Source organism: Hyalella azteca, unplaced genomic scaffold, assembly GCF_000764305.2.
Source record: "Hyalella azteca isolate HAZT.00-mixed unplaced genomic scaffold, Hazt_2.0.2 contig5104, whole genome shotgun sequence".
Taxonomy (NCBI): Eukaryota; Metazoa; Arthropoda; class Malacostraca; order Amphipoda; family Hyalellidae; genus Hyalella; species Hyalella azteca.
The window spans coordinates 162,858-181,555 of record NW_025935305.1 but is presented as its reverse complement, the minus strand read 5'-3'; the positions used below and the strand labels follow the sequence as shown (position 1 = coordinate 181,555).

General features: G+C 38.5%; 2 protein-coding genes across 4 annotated transcripts; one reads left to right on the top strand and one right to left on the bottom strand.

The window, feature by feature from the left end:
• The first annotated feature begins 3,384 nt into the window (after positions 1-3,384).
• Positions 3,385-12,252, top strand: LOC108668239 (ganglioside GM2 activator). Of its 3 annotated transcripts, XM_018155410.2 has the most exons (7): positions 3,385-3,710; positions 4,065-7,373; positions 7,896-8,112; positions 8,692-8,748; positions 9,388-9,489; positions 10,132-10,299; positions 10,630-12,252. In XM_018155410.2, the coding sequence occupies exons 2-7, from the start codon at positions 7,207-7,209 to the stop codon at positions 10,786-10,788; spliced, it is 870 nt and encodes a 289-aa protein (XP_018010899.1). In that variant the 5' UTR covers positions 3,385-3,710; positions 4,065-7,206; the 3' UTR covers positions 10,789-12,252. The 3 variants fall into 3 exon arrangements, with proteins under 3 accessions (XP_018010899.1, XP_018010896.1, XP_018010900.1); XM_018155411.2 differs by lacking the exons at positions 3,385-3,710; positions 4,065-7,373; positions 7,896-8,112 and adding an exon at positions 8,119-8,193; XM_018155407.2 differs by lacking the exons at positions 7,896-8,112; positions 8,692-8,748; positions 9,388-9,489; positions 10,132-10,299; positions 10,630-12,252 and having other exon boundaries at positions 3,404-3,710; positions 4,065-6,810.
• Positions 11,931-17,695, bottom strand: LOC108668238 (replication factor C subunit 4). Its single transcript, XM_018155408.2, has 2 exons — positions 17,404-17,695; positions 11,931-13,563 (listed from the first exon to the last, which is right to left on the bottom strand). The coding sequence occupies exon 2, from the start codon at positions 13,549-13,551 to the stop codon at positions 12,475-12,477; it is 1,077 nt and encodes a 358-aa protein (XP_018010897.1). The 5' UTR covers positions 13,552-13,563; positions 17,404-17,695; the 3' UTR covers positions 11,931-12,474.
• Positions 17,696-18,698: the final 1,003 nt, after the last annotated feature.

Below are 18,698 nucleotides of genomic sequence, written 5' to 3'. Positions count from 1 at the left end.
CGCCATGTCCGTCTGTCTGTCCGTCCGTGACCTCAAGTTTTCGTCGACGAGAAAATGCGCTCTCTGTCACTCACTGCATTGAGTACTGAGTTATATTTTTTCCCCGTTTGTTACCGAAGAACATAAAGGATCGGTAAAACAATAGAATATCTTGAGTTTCATCCCAAATATATCAACAAATTGCAGGTTCTTGACGGTGTCGGTTAAGCGATCGGGTATATTAAGTTTCATGAGAAAGAAATGATTGATTGACCATGCCATATGTTGCGACGGATGATCTCAGCACGTCTTAAAATCTAACATACGAGATTAATTTATTGCATTTTCTTTTGATAGTAATTTCTTGAAGATGTGCACCATTCCTGTTTTGATATTGTAATGTATATGATTTTTTCTGAATTATATTGCTGGCTACTACGGAATTTATATACCATACTATTCAAATATGATGAGCTGCCACTCCGATCTCCACTGAAGACGAGCAGAATACATTGAGGTTGCGATCTATTCGATGATCTGAAGTGACTTTACTTAGCGCCTTTCTTCGGGATACTCGTATATTGCTTCGCGTATAAATGATGTTTCCAAGTTGTATTTACGCCTTACGTATTGTTTGTGTGTACCTATGCATTGTAAACAGAGCTCAGATATATTGCTATTTATTAATTCTCTGAGCCAGCCTTCTTCCAGGATTTAAGTGAGTCCTCAATTTTATGGGTGTAATCGCGTTAAAGTTGGGATTATGTCAATTAACCTTGATAACAGCGGGTGATGGCGAGCGTTGTAGGAATAACCCGTAAAAGGACAGTTAAAATTGGACGAGGTTTTTAGAGTGTAATTGAGGTGATGAACATTGGGCTCTAAGAAACAACAAAATTGTGCACTTGCTCTAACTCCACTGTAGATTGTCTTTCGTTTGTCTTATGTGAGTTTTACTACTTGTAAACTGCTACTAGTGAATCACTAGCTTGAGATTTATTCATAGTGTTTTATAGCTTAGGGTCAAGTTATGTTTCACCATTTAATGTTTCACTTTCTTTAAGTTTCAATTTGAAAGATGCAATCGTAAACTCGTATTCAGTTCAGCTAAAAAGGCAGCTCCGAACTCCGTACTGAAACATCCTAGCTATGATGATCTTTTGTTCTTCCATGTAGTTACTAAACCTGCGAGTACTATAGTGGTTACCAAACTGTGGTGTGTTAATCTCACAAGTAATTTAATTTTGAGGGAATTTTCCATTGTAATAATTTATATATTGGAGGTGAAAGAGTTGCCATATACAAGATAAATACAAGACACTTAAGTTGCTATGTATTTGTCGAAGGGACAACATGTTTATTGTGGCATGACATATTGTATAGGGTAACAATGGGAGAAAATTTGGTAACCTCTGGCTTATCCAATAATTTAACACTGCAATAATATAACCTAACACTTTACTGTACTCTATTGTGGAGCATTGTTATAGTTTTTAAGTCAAAAATAACGAGAGCAGCTGTCGACCACGATGTCTGCCCTAATTTACCGTCTATTTAAAAACTATATTTCGACACCCGGAAAATCCAGACAAATTCTCACACTAGATAACTCGTGCCTTCTGCGCCCTTCCGTCATGTGATCACGCACAGCTCTGTAGCTGCACGTTCTATCCCTATGCAGTCATAGCTGCTTCCTTTAATTTCTTCGACCCAAGGAAAATTAGGGCGAATTTACTTGGTGTATTCTTTGTTTTTAAATTCATGTCTAACTTGAGATTTAAGCAAAATACTTTTAAACGTACTTTTCAGTCAATAAATAATGACCTGATAATCGATCCATGCTACCGATTATAAGAATCACAATGATCACGTCCGAATTACTTGCTAATAGAAGAATATTTAGAAGAAGTCCGGAATAGATAGCACCTTGATTAGTGTTGGGCGAGTCACTCATCCCGTGGCTTGGAAACCTTTGGTATTGAACACGCGTATTGACTTCTCATCCTGGTACATGCGCGAAGGAATAAGCTTTTGATTACTGCAGCAACACCGACGACGTGTGTTACTTATAAATGGGTTTCTTTTGTTTTATCTGCTTTAATGCATTTGAATTCATCATTTTAGAAATGTGAGCAAATATTACGATTGAAAAATTCAACTATTGAAATAAAGCTTGTATCGTTACCACTCTCGTGTATCAGCTAATGTTGACGTTACTTAACATGACAATGCAAATGCTAAGTTGCTTCGCTTATGACATTTACAAGTTCTAAGCATGATATACTCTCGTGAATTATATGTTGATGAAACAAGTAAGCGAATTATCGAGATGTGCTTGCCTTAGTCCCTTCGAAGTGACGCGTTTCTTGCCAAAGTCTACCCTACTTGTTGATCTGGTCTAGGATTTATTATAAATATTTTATGTATGTTGCCACATTATATTTTTGTGAACTAACTCGCTCGTTTCATTGTCATGTTATTCCTGTAGTTAGTTCGGGGTAAATGATTTATCGTTTTATTTTACGTCAATGCCTAATGTTTAAAATTTCTTCATATACTTTCATCTTATTTCTATCGAAATAGTGCGTATTTTTATTTTGTAAGAAGTTGTCTCTCGGTTGCGGCAGTCTCCGATGCTTCCTTCAGACATTTTATTTTCTACGCGCTTTATAATGAAAACCTATGCATATAGTGTTGCAATTGAAATCTACTAAATTTGTTCCTAGAACCAAGTTACTTCTGCTTCACTTTTGTACTCATGTACGATTTTTTTTTCATTCAAACTTGATTTAAAAAATAATACAATATCTTATCTCTACTTATAGATTTACGAAAGAAATATGCCACACTGCTTTGATATAATAAAAAACTGTCTGAAGGAACGCGTAGTTTCGAGTGACTGAAAGGAAGCGGCGCTCCTTGCCTCCGCGCTGCCAACTTATTCCTGAGCACCTCAACCAGTTGCAAACGCACATTTATACCATAGATAATGCTATTCGTACCTGAAGACCGGTCACTTTGTGTCTGCGTAAACATCGGAAATGTTATTCGTACGTGAAGGTCTTTAACCCCGTCTCTCTGGACATATTAACCATCGTTAACGCTATTCGTGCATTAAGGCCGGGCTGCTGGAAATTTCTTTCCCTTAAGGACTAACCATGGGTCACTGATACACTTTATTCTATCAGTTGGATAACCTCATGTCATCAATGTTATTTGCACCTGCACAGCGGGTAACGAGAGTTATAATCAGAAGGCATAGGGTTAATGGCAACTTAGAAGTCGAATTTTCTAGCTGAATCCAAGACGGAGCTACTAGTCACCATTGCACAGCGGGGAACGAGAGTTATAATCCGAAGGCACGGGGTTAATGGCAACTTAGAAGTCGCATTTTCTAGCTGAATCCAAGACGGTGCTACTGGTCACTTGGAATCTGAATTCAGTGACGACCTCAGAAAGTTAAAGCAGATTTGCTTGTTGGTAGCAAAGCTTCCGTGATAGTGACACTCTGGTCCAGCTTGACGACTTTCAGTTGTATGTATATATGGATGCAATGGAAAGAGAACTTTTCGTTGATTAATTATCCCATACTTCTTTTAGGTGGTAGGAAGGTGTGGAATACTATTAGTGTGGCCAATTAGAGCGCTTCATTGGTTTACGGGAGCCAAGATGAAAACTTGTTCTGCGTCTGGCTGCGTCACAACGCACAACAGCCCCGTATCTCTGCACCAGTAAGTCTCAGCGCTAGAAATATATTATCTTTCGTGTGTAATTCAGGAATTCATTCTTCTTTAATGCTCGACGCTAATTTATATGAATATGCTGATTCTTACATGATATTTAGTCGATAAGTGCCTGTTATTTATACCGTTATACCGGTCAATTCTCATCTCTGCTGTCATCGATGATCTATTTATCCCAAAATCTGTGTTTATCAGTATTCGCGTTACTCGATATCAATATATATTTACTTCTCCACCCAGCAATTACGTAATTTAACACCTCTGTTTCTTAATCGAGAATCTCAAATAGAAAGGATAATCAGTTCGAATGGAAATTATGACAATGCAAGCGATTTTTCACAGGTTCCCGAAAGACCCAGTACGAAGACAAGAATGGGCGAATGCAACAGGCAGATATAAATTTGTCCCTACCAAGTTCAGCTACTTGTGTGCTAGACACTTCAAAGAAGAGGACATCGATCGTTCTTCGAGCTCCAAGATTCGATTACGCCCTGGAGCTACGCCTTCTATTTTTGGACCTGTACTGCCTCATCACAAAGCTGGAGGTGGTAAACCAATGCGAATGAGAAGAAGGGATCATATTCCAGAAAACGCATGTGGTGACATTGGCACTTTATCCCGTGAACAACCACGAAATCAGGAATGCGGTGAAGTGGTACAAATAAAGCGAACGTTCCAGCAAAAACTCGCGCTTAACGGTAATATAATTTTTGACCCTGTGTTGCCCCTCTCAAAAGTTGATAGTGGCATATCAAAAAAGAGACAAACAGAATCTATTCAAGAATCCGATGCTAACGGGAGTTTAGAGGCATCGAAGATTCCCAAGTGTGAGAAAGAAATAGTGACATCTGGTGAATATCTGCCCGCTGCGAAACCAAGTTTTGACCAGTCGCTCTCTCTGTCCTCCAAGAAGGTAAAATTGGAAGGAAATGTTCTGAAACGTGCAAAGCAAGACTATGAAATGAAACATTTAAGCCAAAAACAACCAGCACAAACTAAACTGAAAGTCAAGTTTTTGCAGAAGCGACCTGCGCAGTTTAAAAGCAAGTCATTTCATCAGAAACAACGGTCTTTAGCTCAGTCGCCTCAAGAGATGCTGGCCCAATCTGGGAGTAAAGCCAAACCTTCAAAGAAACGAGAACAGCCCACTAAAGTTGGAAATCATAAAATATTACCTCAAGAACGGCCTACGGAATCTAAAAACACAGTGACGCCACTTCATTCTCAGGCTGCGCCTTCCTTGCTGCAATCTAATGACAAATGTCCCGATAATCTTGATGATTTCTGCCTGCAGATTGAGATCCTGAAAAAGAAAGCTTGCCTGAGTGAACAGAGCCTTCAGATGCTACAGAATTGTTCATGGGGCTTGTCGGAAATGTTCAAATTACAAGCTGCCAACATTTCTGTTCCTGATCTAGCTTGACAGTTGCACTACCTATTAATTCAAGTTAATATCATGAGCTTTTAAGGTGATTATAGTTTTTCATGATTTACTCTATAGGTGGACGGACAGTCAGCGAGTGCTATGGTAATAATTTTCCGAGTTTAAATTACAAAACTGTTGCGACTTCACGTATATTGGTGTCAAATCTTAGGTTAAAATGATGCAACGTCGTGAAGTGACTTCAAAAGTGGAATTTAAAAGTTCCTTGCATCCACTCATGAGTGTATATACTTATATACTTATAGTCTGAAGTCAAACGATGATTATTTTGTTCATTTATATAATTTATTTGTGCTTTACTGCTGTGTACAATAGTACAAATATCTTTAACAAGTCTTATAGTTTCATTCTTTCCGTTCTAGTGATGATGACTTTGAATCTTCGGCCTTGTTACTTGTCGATATTATTATATATTTTTCAAAAACAGTTCGCTTTGAAAATTTTTAACATTGGGTTTGCAGATTGTGACAAGAGTTTCGGCGTTTAATTGATATCACAACCAGAGTTTTGCAAAATACCTCTTGAATATGAACTAATTCTCGTGCCTCAATGGCATTTAACGGACTCATTTATGGTAGTTCATTATGGGAATATCTGTTCATATTTACTTTCTCTGAACTTACTTTATGAATAAAGTAAAAGCTGTAATGCATTTCAATAACCGCTGCGCTATGCACAGTGAACATTTCCGAGTCAGAATGCTTGTGAAAATATAATGCATTTAGAAAAGTTAACCAAACTTCGGCAGAAACAACAAAAATTTTGACACTTCTTCACAGGATCCTTTTTTTGAAAGCTCGATCCCATAACGAGTTTCGAGCTCTTGTAAAGGATATTTATGAAATTATTTATATTATTTCTTTTTTGTTACAATTGAACTCTTCACTAGAAGCTACATCAAATTTTCCTATGTACGTCTTTGTTTTTACTTCACTTCACGCAAGAGAGGATTTGTGGTCGAAGTCTTGCCCAACTATCCATGCCTTTGAACCTCAGAGTCACGAAATCTTATTAATGAAGAGTTACACTTTGTATTCTGAACAAATTCTTACGTCGTATGAGAAAACATTCAGAACTCCCTTTTATCTAATATTGTCACACACCCATCATTAAACTGGTGGTAATATCAGCTACCTTGAGACGCGTCATTCATATTGAAGCGCGCTTGCTAGGTGCGAACGTGATTCTTACCTGCTGTTAATTTAAATGCAGACTTTGACTTGTGATGCTCGAGAGGCATATATCCTGAGATGTATGGCAAAGATACAACTTGGTAGCGGCACATGACTCGTTTAGTTATCTACATCAGTCTACGCCGAGCTCTGGTCTTGAATGGTGTTGGGACTCGGGATGTTATTTGTCTTGGGTAATGGAGTTCTTGTTTACTTTGAACACTATTTCCTTTATACTGTCTAAAGGAAACGTTGATTTGGAATATGTTATAGACACGTAGAAGATAAAACTTCAAAAATATATATTTTCTTAGTAATTTGGTTGAAGAAATGTTCAAAAAATGTACTTACAGTTGTTATATTGCGCTCAATGCAATTATTTTGAGCTTTTAGATTAGAGTGTATATATCATTTATATGTTTAGTTTACAGTGAGAATTTATCCAACGCATTTCAAATAAACTGCAAACGTACCTTAGTTTCAATTTCTTGTCGCTCTTGGTTCAACAGTTGAACTGCAAGATAGTCGCGTGAGCTGGCCGGTCTCAAGCATCCTGTCCTCAGCCTTCTAAATATATTGAAGTAATTACGCAATTTCCTTAGGCAAAATATTTTTTTTTTTGATATTATAACCTGTTGTATTCTATTCAAATTTGTACATTTTGCTGTAAGTTTGGAATCGTTGCATTGCACTTTTTTTTACAAAATTATACGTTCGGTTAAAATCGGACGATAAGTTTCCTTCCTAGTACCCACCCATGTTATATATATATATATATATATATAGTCTTTGATATCCTTATTTTTTGGCATGAGTGGATCTGCTTCCAGTTAAGTTTTAAGTTCATCAGAGTCCGAGTTTAGTGAAGATGCAGATAAGAAGTTCGTCGCCGAAACGTTCAGCTAGCAAAGCTCGGTTGCCTGAAATCAACATCGATGTCGGGAACTTGCACGACAATTCCAGTCAAATAAAAAATCGCTCCTGTGGATGTCAAAAAGCCTGCGAAACAGCGCCGGGGACTGCATTAATCGACAGGTACTAACTTGTCTTGGTAATAAATTTAAATATGCTTGTTGTTTAATGTTGATAGAAGTTCAAACTTCATCTTAGTCCCCTGTTGAAGTTCTGTTGTACCAGACATAATATTTTCGTATATAGTATAAAAATGAGTGTATTTAGCTTCAACCCTAAATTCGCTTGCGAATGAGCCACAGAGAACTTTCGTGTGTTAGTTTATTAAGTATGACTGATTTCAAGCATGATGTTGTACGCTATTATTAACGCTCAAGAAGCACAATAATATCCTTTCACACATGCATATTTTGAAGACATTCCAAATTTCTGCCAATGGATGACAGAAATTTTGTGGATTAGGTTGTCTTGACGCGTTTCTTTTGTTTGGCGACTTTCGTATTCTCCTTTTATATGACACGAAACCATTTTCTCAAGCTATAACACACACATCCTTTGAAATTTATTATCATTGTCTGAATCAACTGTGTTATACAAATGCTAACCTGTACCATTAAAGAAATAACGACCATTGCCTGGTTGCAGGTTCAAAAAGTACGCTACCGCCTCCGATCCTGTATGCGTACTCCGCCTCTTGTTATGCGTGACCATCCTAATGACGACGTTAGTCATCACAGCCGCTGCCTTCCAAATTATTTTCAACTTGTGGATCGAGCCGAGCTTTGACTGCAGCACTAGTACTGAGTCCGACCTGCCGCAGGGCAACGTGCGCTCGTCCTTTGTCTTCACTCGTGGCGACGATGTAAGTTGATGGCGTCTTTGTCTTCACTCGTGGCGACGATGTAAGTTGATGGCGTCCTTCGTCTTCACCCGTGGCGACGATGTAAGTTGATGGCGTCTTTGTCTTCACCAGTGGAGACAATGTAAGTTGATGGCGTCTTTGTCTTCACTCGTGGCGACGATGTAAGTTGAAGGCATCCTTTGACATCAGTAACAATCAAGTAAGAAATGCAATTCTGCATTCTTGGCAGTTGCACAGATCGTGCTGTCGCAATCGCCTTAGCTTGAATGTAATACACCTTTCATGGTTTTCACTATACACTAGCCAATACGTTATAAAACTTTTAAAAATGTATAGCTTCAATCAATAATTATTAGTTAAATTATCTTGCTTCAGAAATGTCCATCATTTCAGGATTATTCGAAGTAATGGTATTTTTACCCAGTCAGAAGTGGCAAGGTTTATCTGAAGAGTTGTTCTAAACGTGATTGGTGCGCGCAGTTACATGTGTTTGCTTGTACGGTGATTGCTGTGTTTGAACATTGATATTTATAATTATATTTCGATATGATTGTGCTAATGAGTTTCTTGCTCTTCTAGATTTTCATCGCTAAGGTTCAGGTGGAGTCGTGCGGAGGTGACAACCAAACCATTCAAGTGAGTTGCATACCGTAACTCTTGCTGATCTTTGTTATCGGTCATCATGTGTGTCACGCATAGTTGATGTGTTACATTTTCCTTTAAGAGTTCGTAAAATGTTTAGTGTAGAAATGATGGAAGTTGTTGGCAGCTCATTGTACTTATCTGTATTGTAGAATATTCATATAGAGCTCGGGCTTTATTAGTTGATTAATCGGGAGTCAACTGTTCGAGTATTGCACGTGCAATTGTTAATTATCATTATTATTTCTGATTTTGTTATTATTGAATTGATTTATATCTTGTTTAAAGAAATTAGAGCTGAAATTTTCTTCTATTATTTCATACAGACCAGCAGATCTGAAGCACAATTTCCTTGCATTATCACAAATGTAGTTATGTTGAATTTCTATAAATTGTCCATTGACGCCGCGCGATACAAAAGTATTTTTAATTAGAGGCTAATCATTAATCTCTTGTTAGACTGTTTAATTTTTCAATGTTTTAATAGTGCCGAGTGTAGATCAGTTAGGCATATCTAGTCCGACAAGGGTTGAAAGTTCCCCTCAATAACGTTTTTGATTCAGTGCAAATTTTGTTAGCGTTCACCTCAGTAGCATGTCCGTATCTCTGGTCCACATGTCATGTTCTCCTCAGGTGAACAAACTGCAATGGAGCCCCGCCAGCGTGAACTTTGACTCCCCCTTAACTTTCAACTTCTCGGCCACCGTCAGCGACGTCATATCTGCGCCAGTCCAGGTTGTACTTCAACTATTAACTGCTAATTTTCAAATTCTTTTATATATTTTAGTTAAATTTTAGATCTATTGAATTGATTTTTTTCCGCTTCCCAGCCTCGTTGAATTCGACTTTGGTGCAACGGTCAAGGTCATTTATCAGTTCTAAATCGAGATGCGTAACTAAGGTTTACTTTTATATCTTTTGTAATGCAAAAATTGTGAAGCAAATCTAGAAATATCAAAGCATGCAGATGACATTGACGGCCTTGTACGGTAGTCCTTTAATACATATTTTTAAAATGACCGTACGATGCAATATTCTTCTGGAATTGTAACAGAAGCTTACATGTATTCTCTTGTATAAAAATTGCCAACAAAATCATAGTTGCGAAAGCAAAAGGAGTGTCCCGTGCTCTTCTCTACCCGCACTGCAATGTTACAAAAGTATTTTCCAAGAAAGTTATGTCTCTAGTGAAAGTGTGTAACTAACGGAGGACAGATAGAACCGTAGTAATTGGATGATCTTGAATAACGTTCTCGTTGGAAGTTATCCCTATCAGAGCATAGATGTAGAATAGGTTACAACGATAACTCTTATCATAATTAATGTGTTTCATCAGTAAACAAAACACAAGAGCTAACGCAATTCCGGCACTTGCAGGTGTCGGTGAAGGTAGAGCGTCATGTGTGGCTGATGTGGGTACCTGTGCCGTGCGTGGATGGCGTGGGCAGCTGCACGTACGACGACGTCTGCAGTTACACTCCGTCGCCTTCATGCGCGGTGCTTCCTCACAACCTGCACCTGCCTTGCTCCTGTCCCGTCATGCCTGTCAGTTGCTAAACATTGTTATCGACCCTAGCAGTTGAAATGAGATTGTCAAACCTCGCGACTGGCAGTGCCATATTTTAATCCCTTAATTGCAGTGCGATAATTCATGATATTGAAACCCATAGAAGTTGCAGTATAAAGAATTTCGTCCATGAGCGTTGCATGTTTTTTAAGTGCGGCAGAACAGAAATTGTGCTGCTTATAAAGGGTAGTATAGATACTTTGGTTCATCACGACTGTTGATATATTTATAGTACATATTCGTGGCGCAGTCATAATTTCACTTTAAATGTTCGCCAGTGAATTGTGACGCGAATGCTCCTCCCTCAGGACAAATACTTCGTTGATGACGGTGAGGTCGAACTACCAGGCAGCGACGCGATTCCTGAGTGGGCAACCCACGGCTGGTACAGAGCGACGGTCACGGTGCGCAGCCCAGAGCAGGACAAGCAGCTTGCCTGCTACAAGGCTAAGATCCACCTTGGTTAACTCTTCCTTTACACGTGCGTTAATCGTCGCTAATGCTCGACGTATCTGGAGGCCTGGGCCAAACTATCAAAACTCTCTCTCAAATACACTCAGCTGCCAATTTCTCGTCTGTGATTGCTGCATTCAGATTAAAAAGCCGTCAGTAATTGGCTGACGGAGCTAAGAACTCTCAACTAATTTTGATAATGCGGCCCTGGAAAGTAGAGTTGGCGTTTGCTGAAGAAATGTTAACTCTTGGGCTACAGATGAACCGTCTAATCTCAAGGCCGGGCAACTAGAATGAGTTGACATCTATTCTGCGGATACATTTCCATCGTCAAATCTTATTCAATTTGAAGGCCTGGCGACTGGCGCTACCTTCAGTAGACTTGTGGCTGAAAAGAAGACTAAGATCGAGATCTTGCTATTCCACAATTGATACGATATATAAGCCAATAAGATTTTACCTTGGGCATCTGGATTCATTTAGGTAGGTAGATAAGCCTCCTTAGGCTTCAAATGTGATTTTCATTTGGCCCTTGCAGAGATCTCACTGTCCCCTCAGTATACACTACCTCTATAAATGTAATACATTACTGTTATTCGGTTTTCTTTTTAATGGAAAAAGGCGTCGGATTAAAACCATTCACATGCCATTATTCATATATTTGCGGGAGTCTGTACAAAAGTTCAGAACTCGTGACGCGCGATGATGCCAATGCCATGGAATGTGTAATATATTGATTATTATGTGAATATGGATAGGATTCATTTTCTTTTAGGTTGAAAGACCTAATTTGTAATGCCTTATTTTTAATTTGTAAGGCCTGCTCAACGTGGCCTTAGTGATTTTATTATTGGAATCTGATCTCAAGTTGGAAACAAGACAAAAATTCCACAATTGCCAACAAGTCTGATGCACATATTCAGCAGATTAATCCCAAGTTTTTGCACAAGTTTCTGTTGAAATTTAGAACTAAGCAGTTATTGAATACGCGTGACGACGTTCAGCCACGCGATGAGTGTCCAAAGTGATTCTTACAAAATCTAAGAAAATTTAAAGCACTTCAATATTTCTGAGATTCGCACAGATGACTAATACTGTATATTACTTCACAAACTCACTAACACCTATAAGACTGCAGGAAAAAAGAAACTTGATATTTAATACGTATTTTATGATAGGAAGGTTAAAATTATTTGGTACCTTCTGCTGAGGCATCTTTAAAGGAGAAGTGTGATATGAAGTACAAGCTATACTTCATTCTTAATAAGCAATTTATGACTAATTATTTTTGTAAGCCAAGAATACTCGATAAAATCGTATGAGAAATAAGTAGTCATGAGTTCTCTACTCGGGTACAATTTATAGTCTTAAGCTAGTAAACATAAAATATTTTAGTAGTATTTTGTTCAAATGTTGCAAATGACCGCCATCATGTTGTTTGCAGCAAAATTTAATAAAGCTATTTTTTGCACAGCAAATATGAACTGTGATTTATTCACTTCCTCCAAACACATCTCGCATAAGAACTGATCGATCATTACACTAGTGTGGAACTGATAACTGATAGCTCATTACACTGGTGTAAATTCAACATGGACAAAATACACAGCGAAAATAGATGCCAACCATTCAACGGCATTTAGAGCAGCCACTCAACAAAAGGGCCAACTATAACACTCTTATCATAAAAATTTGTTGTCTCACTTGGTGAGGTTTTGCATGAGGCAACAGGAAAGATCCATAATTTGCAAGTACTCGTCTCCACCTTCGAGCAACCTGTGGTCACACACAGCAATTTTCTCACACACAGCTGCTTTCTGCACGTCCCTTAGATTGTCTTCCTCAACAATACAGTCGTGGATCTGCAGAAGTATTTGAGCAGCAGCATATCCCTCGGCCATCAGATCATCCACGAAGGCAGAGAGCTTGTCATAAGATCCAGACGCACAAGCCTCTATCAGCCCTCTCAGCCAAGTCTGAGGCACCGCGCCGGTGATGTCGTACACGTGCTCTTCTTTTATTTCACGACCGCTTTGCAGTCGAGCAACAGACTGCAGTGCAGTGATGGCTCTCCTCAAGTCGCCTTCACTAACTTCAATCAGAGCGGAGATTCCTTCATCACTGATATTAACATTTTCAGTGTTGCAAATGGAGCGTAGACGCTCTTCCAGAATGGCCACACCCAAAGGCCTAAACCTGAACTTGGAGCAGCGTGATGTCAGAGGTTCTATGATTCTAGACACATAGTTGCAGATGAGGCAGAAGCGCGTGGTGCGACTGCTCTTTTCCATGGTGCGACGCAAAGCAGCCTGAGCAGCGTGAGTCATACTATCTGCTTCATCCAAAATAACTAGCTTGAAAGAGGGACAAGGAGAACCATCAGGCTTGGTACTGGAAACAGAATTTTGAGCAAAGTTTTTGACTTTATCTCTGATAACCTGGATACCACGCTCATCAGAAGCATTCAGTTCTAATACTCGCTGCCCAAATAGATCTTTGCCATAAAGTTCCCGAGCAGCAGCAAGGATAGTTGACGTCTTGCCAGTACCTGGTGGACCATAGAACAAAAGATTGGGGAAGTCAGCACCATTCATCGTTTTTGAGAGCACTGCAACAACGTCGTCTTGCTCCGCCACATCAGATATTTTCTTTGGCCTGTACTTCTCAACCCAAGGTTTTGGGGTGTTGGCAGAACCTGTCCCAGTTTTCAAGGAGCCACTCCCTCCTGCACCTTTTCCTCCTGAACCAAGCTTGCCAGTCTTCAAGAAGGCGTGCATGATGAAGATGATCTGTAACATGAAAACATTTCTTTCAAAATCTTATTTCTTCTCTAAAATTTTGTTTTATCAAGTCATTAGAAAATTAAATCCCATGAAGGTGCACAAAGAATTACAGTAGTAACATATGAACAATTGATAAAGATCAGTAAAATCAACTGGGGCTCTTCTAAAACACTTTTCATCAAATGATTAGATCTAAAACAAATCAGGATCAAGTGAACTTGCTCTCTGATAAGCTAATTATTCTACTTGTATATATTTTGGTCTTGTTAGATTTTGAGATGTAAATGAATGAAGAGATGCAGATTCATTTGGACCAAAACCGAGGTACTTGTGGAGAAGTTGCTTTGCGTAGCAAAATAAAAAATCTTAGATCATTAAGAACTTTGATGGCTAGCATATATATACACAACTCTTAGCAGAGTCACGACTACACTGCATTTTTACAATTGTTGCATGCAGTCAATGCACGGTGCAAGTGTGTAACACTGTAAAGCCTGACCACTGCAGCCTGACCAATGTTAGACTCATGCACATAGAACAGCATGAAGTGTGCTAATGCATGTAACAGAAAAAAGACAAAGAATAAGTACCAAAACAGAATATTTAGTATTGCAAGTTGATAATTGATAACAAATTGTTTATTTAGTTATTGCTCATCAATATGCACAGGATTGGAGTATTTCTACCTATGAATCTTATGACTTCCAAGAAAATTTCTTATACATTTAAAATCTTGCAGCCCAATCACGCACTTCTGATAAGAATTATATAGGATGGGATTCATCTAGCAGGAATCTGGCTGCAAAATGGTGGAGAAGCTCTGTTTGAAGCTTGAATTGTACTAGCTACAGTGAGGGGAAATAAATATTCGTACACTTGAAAAATCGTATTTTAATGTATGTAAGTATACAATCTGAACAGGAGAAGTGATTTATATTATGTATAGAGGCGCATTGTATTCAAAAATAGCATCAATAGAAATAAAATCTCAATGCAACAAAAATTAATGCAACATGTTAACTTCTTCGGGTGAAAAAAGTATTCGTACAAAACAATAAATCCGCATTATTTTAATTTAATACTTGGTTGAATACTCTTTATTCAGCTCAACAGATACCAGTCTATTTCTATACGTCTCGACCAATGATTTGCAGATGCTGACTGGTATTTTATACCATTCTTCTTGGCACACCACCTTAAGATTCTCAATGTTTGTTGGGGACCTTTTCTTAATTTGAATCTCTTCTTTGTTCTTAAAATCTCTTCTTGTTCTTTGTTCTTCTTTGTTCTTTGAATCCCTTCTTTGTTATCGCTTATTTTTGTTTTGTGCAGATGAGATTACATTTCTAACAGCTCGTTCCGTAGCGTATGTAATTCGTTACGCAACAAGCTAAACTCTTTCTTGTGATTATCTTCAATTTCGGCCTTAAAGATTTAGAACATAGATGAACACTTCTCATCCACCGTTTTTTTTACTTTTTACAGCGCTAAGTGCAGGTTGTTGGCAGTTAATCTGACAATACCAGTGTACTATCTCGCTTATGCGAATAACTAAGCAATCTGTCTTGCTCAACTTTGCACCACCATTAGGCGTTATAAATGGTATCCCCGCAACGGTCACAGGCCACTGTAGCGTCAGCGACGTTAACCGAAACCAGCTTGCAAATTAACAAATTTCCCCTCGCTCTTATTGTGATTTAGTCTTTGCATTTGTTTTAACAGTACTAGAGGCCTTTTCAATTAACCTTTTTCCTCTTTGTCCAGCCATAATGAAATGCAAGAGCAAAAAAAAAAAAAAACAGAAGCTGAAAACTTAATCAAGTTGAGTAAAATTGTGAAAATGTGAAAAGTACTGTAAAACTCGGTTACCGACTCAAAAGTAGCGGCTTTCAGAAAGCGGTGGGTTGGATTTGGTGGGCGTAAGGTGTTCAGTGTAGAAGTAAGTTGAGCTTGGGCGAAAAATATGGGCTTTCTGTCTTGTGTCCTGGTACGGCACACTCTTCCCTCGGTCGTTTCCCTCGGTCACTCTTCCCTCAATCACTCTATACACTAGCGTTATTCAGACGAAAACACTCTTATTATACGCTTGTTCTCTCTATTTGCACTCTCTTTTACTGAATTCATTCAAATTCGGTCATTTACTGACACGGTCTATAAAAATAAATGCAAAATGAGCTCCAAAACGGCACAGTAAAAGTTAAAAATTTGGAATCACAAACACGTGCGTCCGCTCTCGATCACGGATCGAGCTTAACATCACCATACCATGGCACTTGCTTCACTGACCACCATACCAGGCCCTTGCTTCAATCACTACCATACCATAGCACATTCTTTCATCACCATGGCACTTGAGCCCATCATCACCCACGTTGATCGGGAAAAGCATGAGAAACTCGTCGGGTCACGCTGTCCAACCCTTCGCTCGGACCCTTTTGGCCCAGAATTTGGCTCGTAATTTCTTTGCGCAGCGCGCTAAACGAAAACTAAACGGAGGATCTGTTAACGAAAAAGATTTGAGGATTTTATACGTGAAAAGGTAGCCTAGAGTTAGCATTTAGCGTGCTAATTTGGTAAAATGAGTATAAAAATTTCTGACGGCACTCGCGGGAGCGCATTATTAATAAAACGCCATATTTTCAAATCAGAATCTAATGGGTAAAGATTTGGATATTTTATGCGTGAAAAGTTGCTACCATTAGTTGAAAATGTCGGGTTAGATTCCAGGCCAAAAGTATCGATGCGATGCCGATGTAGTGGAATCGACTCTTTTGTACGGTTTTGATTAAAAACAATTTGCTATTGGACGCTAACCTTTACTATATTTTATAATTATTGGTTAAAAAGTATGATGTTCATTTTTAATTCGTAAACAGTAATTTAGTAATGAAATATATTATTTTAATAATTATCGCGCTGTGGCGTACCGTCAATGCCACATAAGTCGCCACTTTCGGAAAACGCAATAGAATATATTGGATTTTGAAACACCGATCAGCTAAAAATTAAATGTAACACTTGTACAGGGTTGACTAATGTTTAGACTTTCGAGAAAAAAAGTCACGAGGTTTTTTTATTGCTCGATCATATAATAAAATGGAAGTTTTTGAGCCCCGTCGGGAGTGGCGAGGTATATAGTACCTGCTTTAAAGTCGCCAGCGATACTGACGAAGGGTACACTCTGTCTCTTATACACATCTAGATGTGTATAAGAGACAACGGTAAAGCAATGCGGATTGCGGAAGTTGAAAATTTTATGAAATGACATGTTTGCGAAGTGCAAACCGCGATTTTTTAATCAAACAAAAATTTATGACATTCGAGCCGCGAGATTTCATACCTACTGAAATTATATGATATTAGAGCCGTGATATTTCAGACAAAAATAGGACTTTTCCAGACTAGCTGGTAGCTGGTATATATGATACTTTTCTGGTCTACTTATAGGACTTGAAAGTTGAAATTGAACTTGAAGAAAAGTCTAAAAAACTCTCTGTTTTGCCACTAGGCACAGGCACTATGTCTGTTTCTACACTACAGCTTTTTATCAATTTCTTTGGACAATAAGAAATTAGAAAAAATGACCTATTATAATTTGCAATTTAAGAAAACTTTTGCGTTTTGACTTTTGCCCAATATTACGTATTGGTTTGGAACAATAAAAATGTGATATTGTAGATTTGTAGTAGGCTAGCTAGCTAAAATTGTGAACTTATTTAATTTTCCAACCATGTTGTTGTTTTAAAGACTTTAAAAAAATATATGAATGTCAAAATTTATACAAGTTTAATTTTTTCATTAGGAATTTATGAATAAAACTAGGCTAACTATTCTAAGTTTACTCACCTATACTAGCTAATTAGACTGCTGGTACTATAAATTTGGCTTTAAATGTTCCGTCGAGAAGATCAAGTTCAAACTTGAACTTAGAAGTTGATGCTCAAAATTCAAATTGCTCATCAATATGCAGTTTTTCTAAAATTACGATAGGGTAAGAACTCTCTTTTCTCCAATTAGATTCTTATTAGAAGCTTTTTCTATAGGTAACGCAACCTATTAACGTACTCGTTACGTCTCAATCGAATGCTTTCAATTTCGCGCTTTGGGACAACTTTAGGAATAGGAACAACCATGTAACTACGTTCCGCAGTTCCGCTGCTTCTGGACGAGGGATTCCAGTCAAAATCAAATGTACTAAATACATGTATGTTTTAAAATGTACATTTTTTTAATCAAAAGCAAATGCTACGCAAAAAATTATGTGGGAAATTTCACACGGTATTTGAAATTTTGTAATGGAGTTCTCATGATGTTTATGGTCATATGGTAGTTAGATACACTTAGATACCTCTATTTTTATTAACCGCACATGATAATGTATGATCAGCGCCATGTTAATTATTATAAAAATGAGGTTATTCAAATCATGGTTAAACTAATATAATATTGTTGTTGTTGTTGTGGTTTCCCGGTCTCACTTTTACAAGAGAAAAGGAAAAGAATCGACGACAGGCCACATCAGACCTACACTGCAGCGCCTAGATCACTATGTTATGTTAAGAGACCCCCTCGCGCCCGTACGACACCACCGACAGGGGGGTCGCTCCAGAGCTGTAGAGCCGAGGTTATCTGGTGGTATTGGCCAATTATCTGGCTTGGCCAATTCTGTTTGCGTATGTTTGTAGTGAGGAGTGGTGGCCGCAGCGCAGCCTGGCTAGGTGTGCTCTCTCCAGTCTAGAGAGCTGGGTTTTCTGTGCTGCTTATGTCAGGTGGTGGGTGTCCAAGGACTTTGCTGTTGCCGGCCAGCTCCAGCGTTCTCTGTGTCATAATTGTGTGTGTTTTTTTTTGTGCTGGTGTTGCCTTAGGGTGGGGGTACTGTGTTTAGTATGTTGGTGTAGTATCTATGTGGGGTTTGCACTATTTGTCTGTGTGTAGGTGGGTGGTCGCGCAGGTAGTGGCATGGGTGTTCTATGTTCTTTATGGCTGCAGCTATGAACTGTGTTCCTCTCGTGTCGATGTGTGCTTTTATTAGAAGTATTTTTGTTTCGGCGTCAAGGTATTCGATGGGGGTGCTTTGTGTGCAGCCTGTGACTATCCTGAGTGCTTTGTTTTGCAGTGTTTGGAGTTTCTGTATGCTGGTG

Coding starts and splice junctions, on each gene's coding strand:
- LOC108668239 (XM_018155407.2), top strand. CDS start 3,649: ATGAAAACTTGTTCTGCGTCTGGCTGCGTCACAACGCACAACAGCCCC. Junction 3,711..4,064: donor AGCCCCGTATCTCTGCACCA/GTAAGTCTCAGC, acceptor GATTTTTCACAG/GTTCCCGAAAGACCCAGTAC.
- LOC108668238 (XM_018155408.2), bottom strand. CDS start 13,551: ATGCACGCCTTCTTGAAGACTGGCAAGCTTGGTTCAGGAGGAAAAGGT.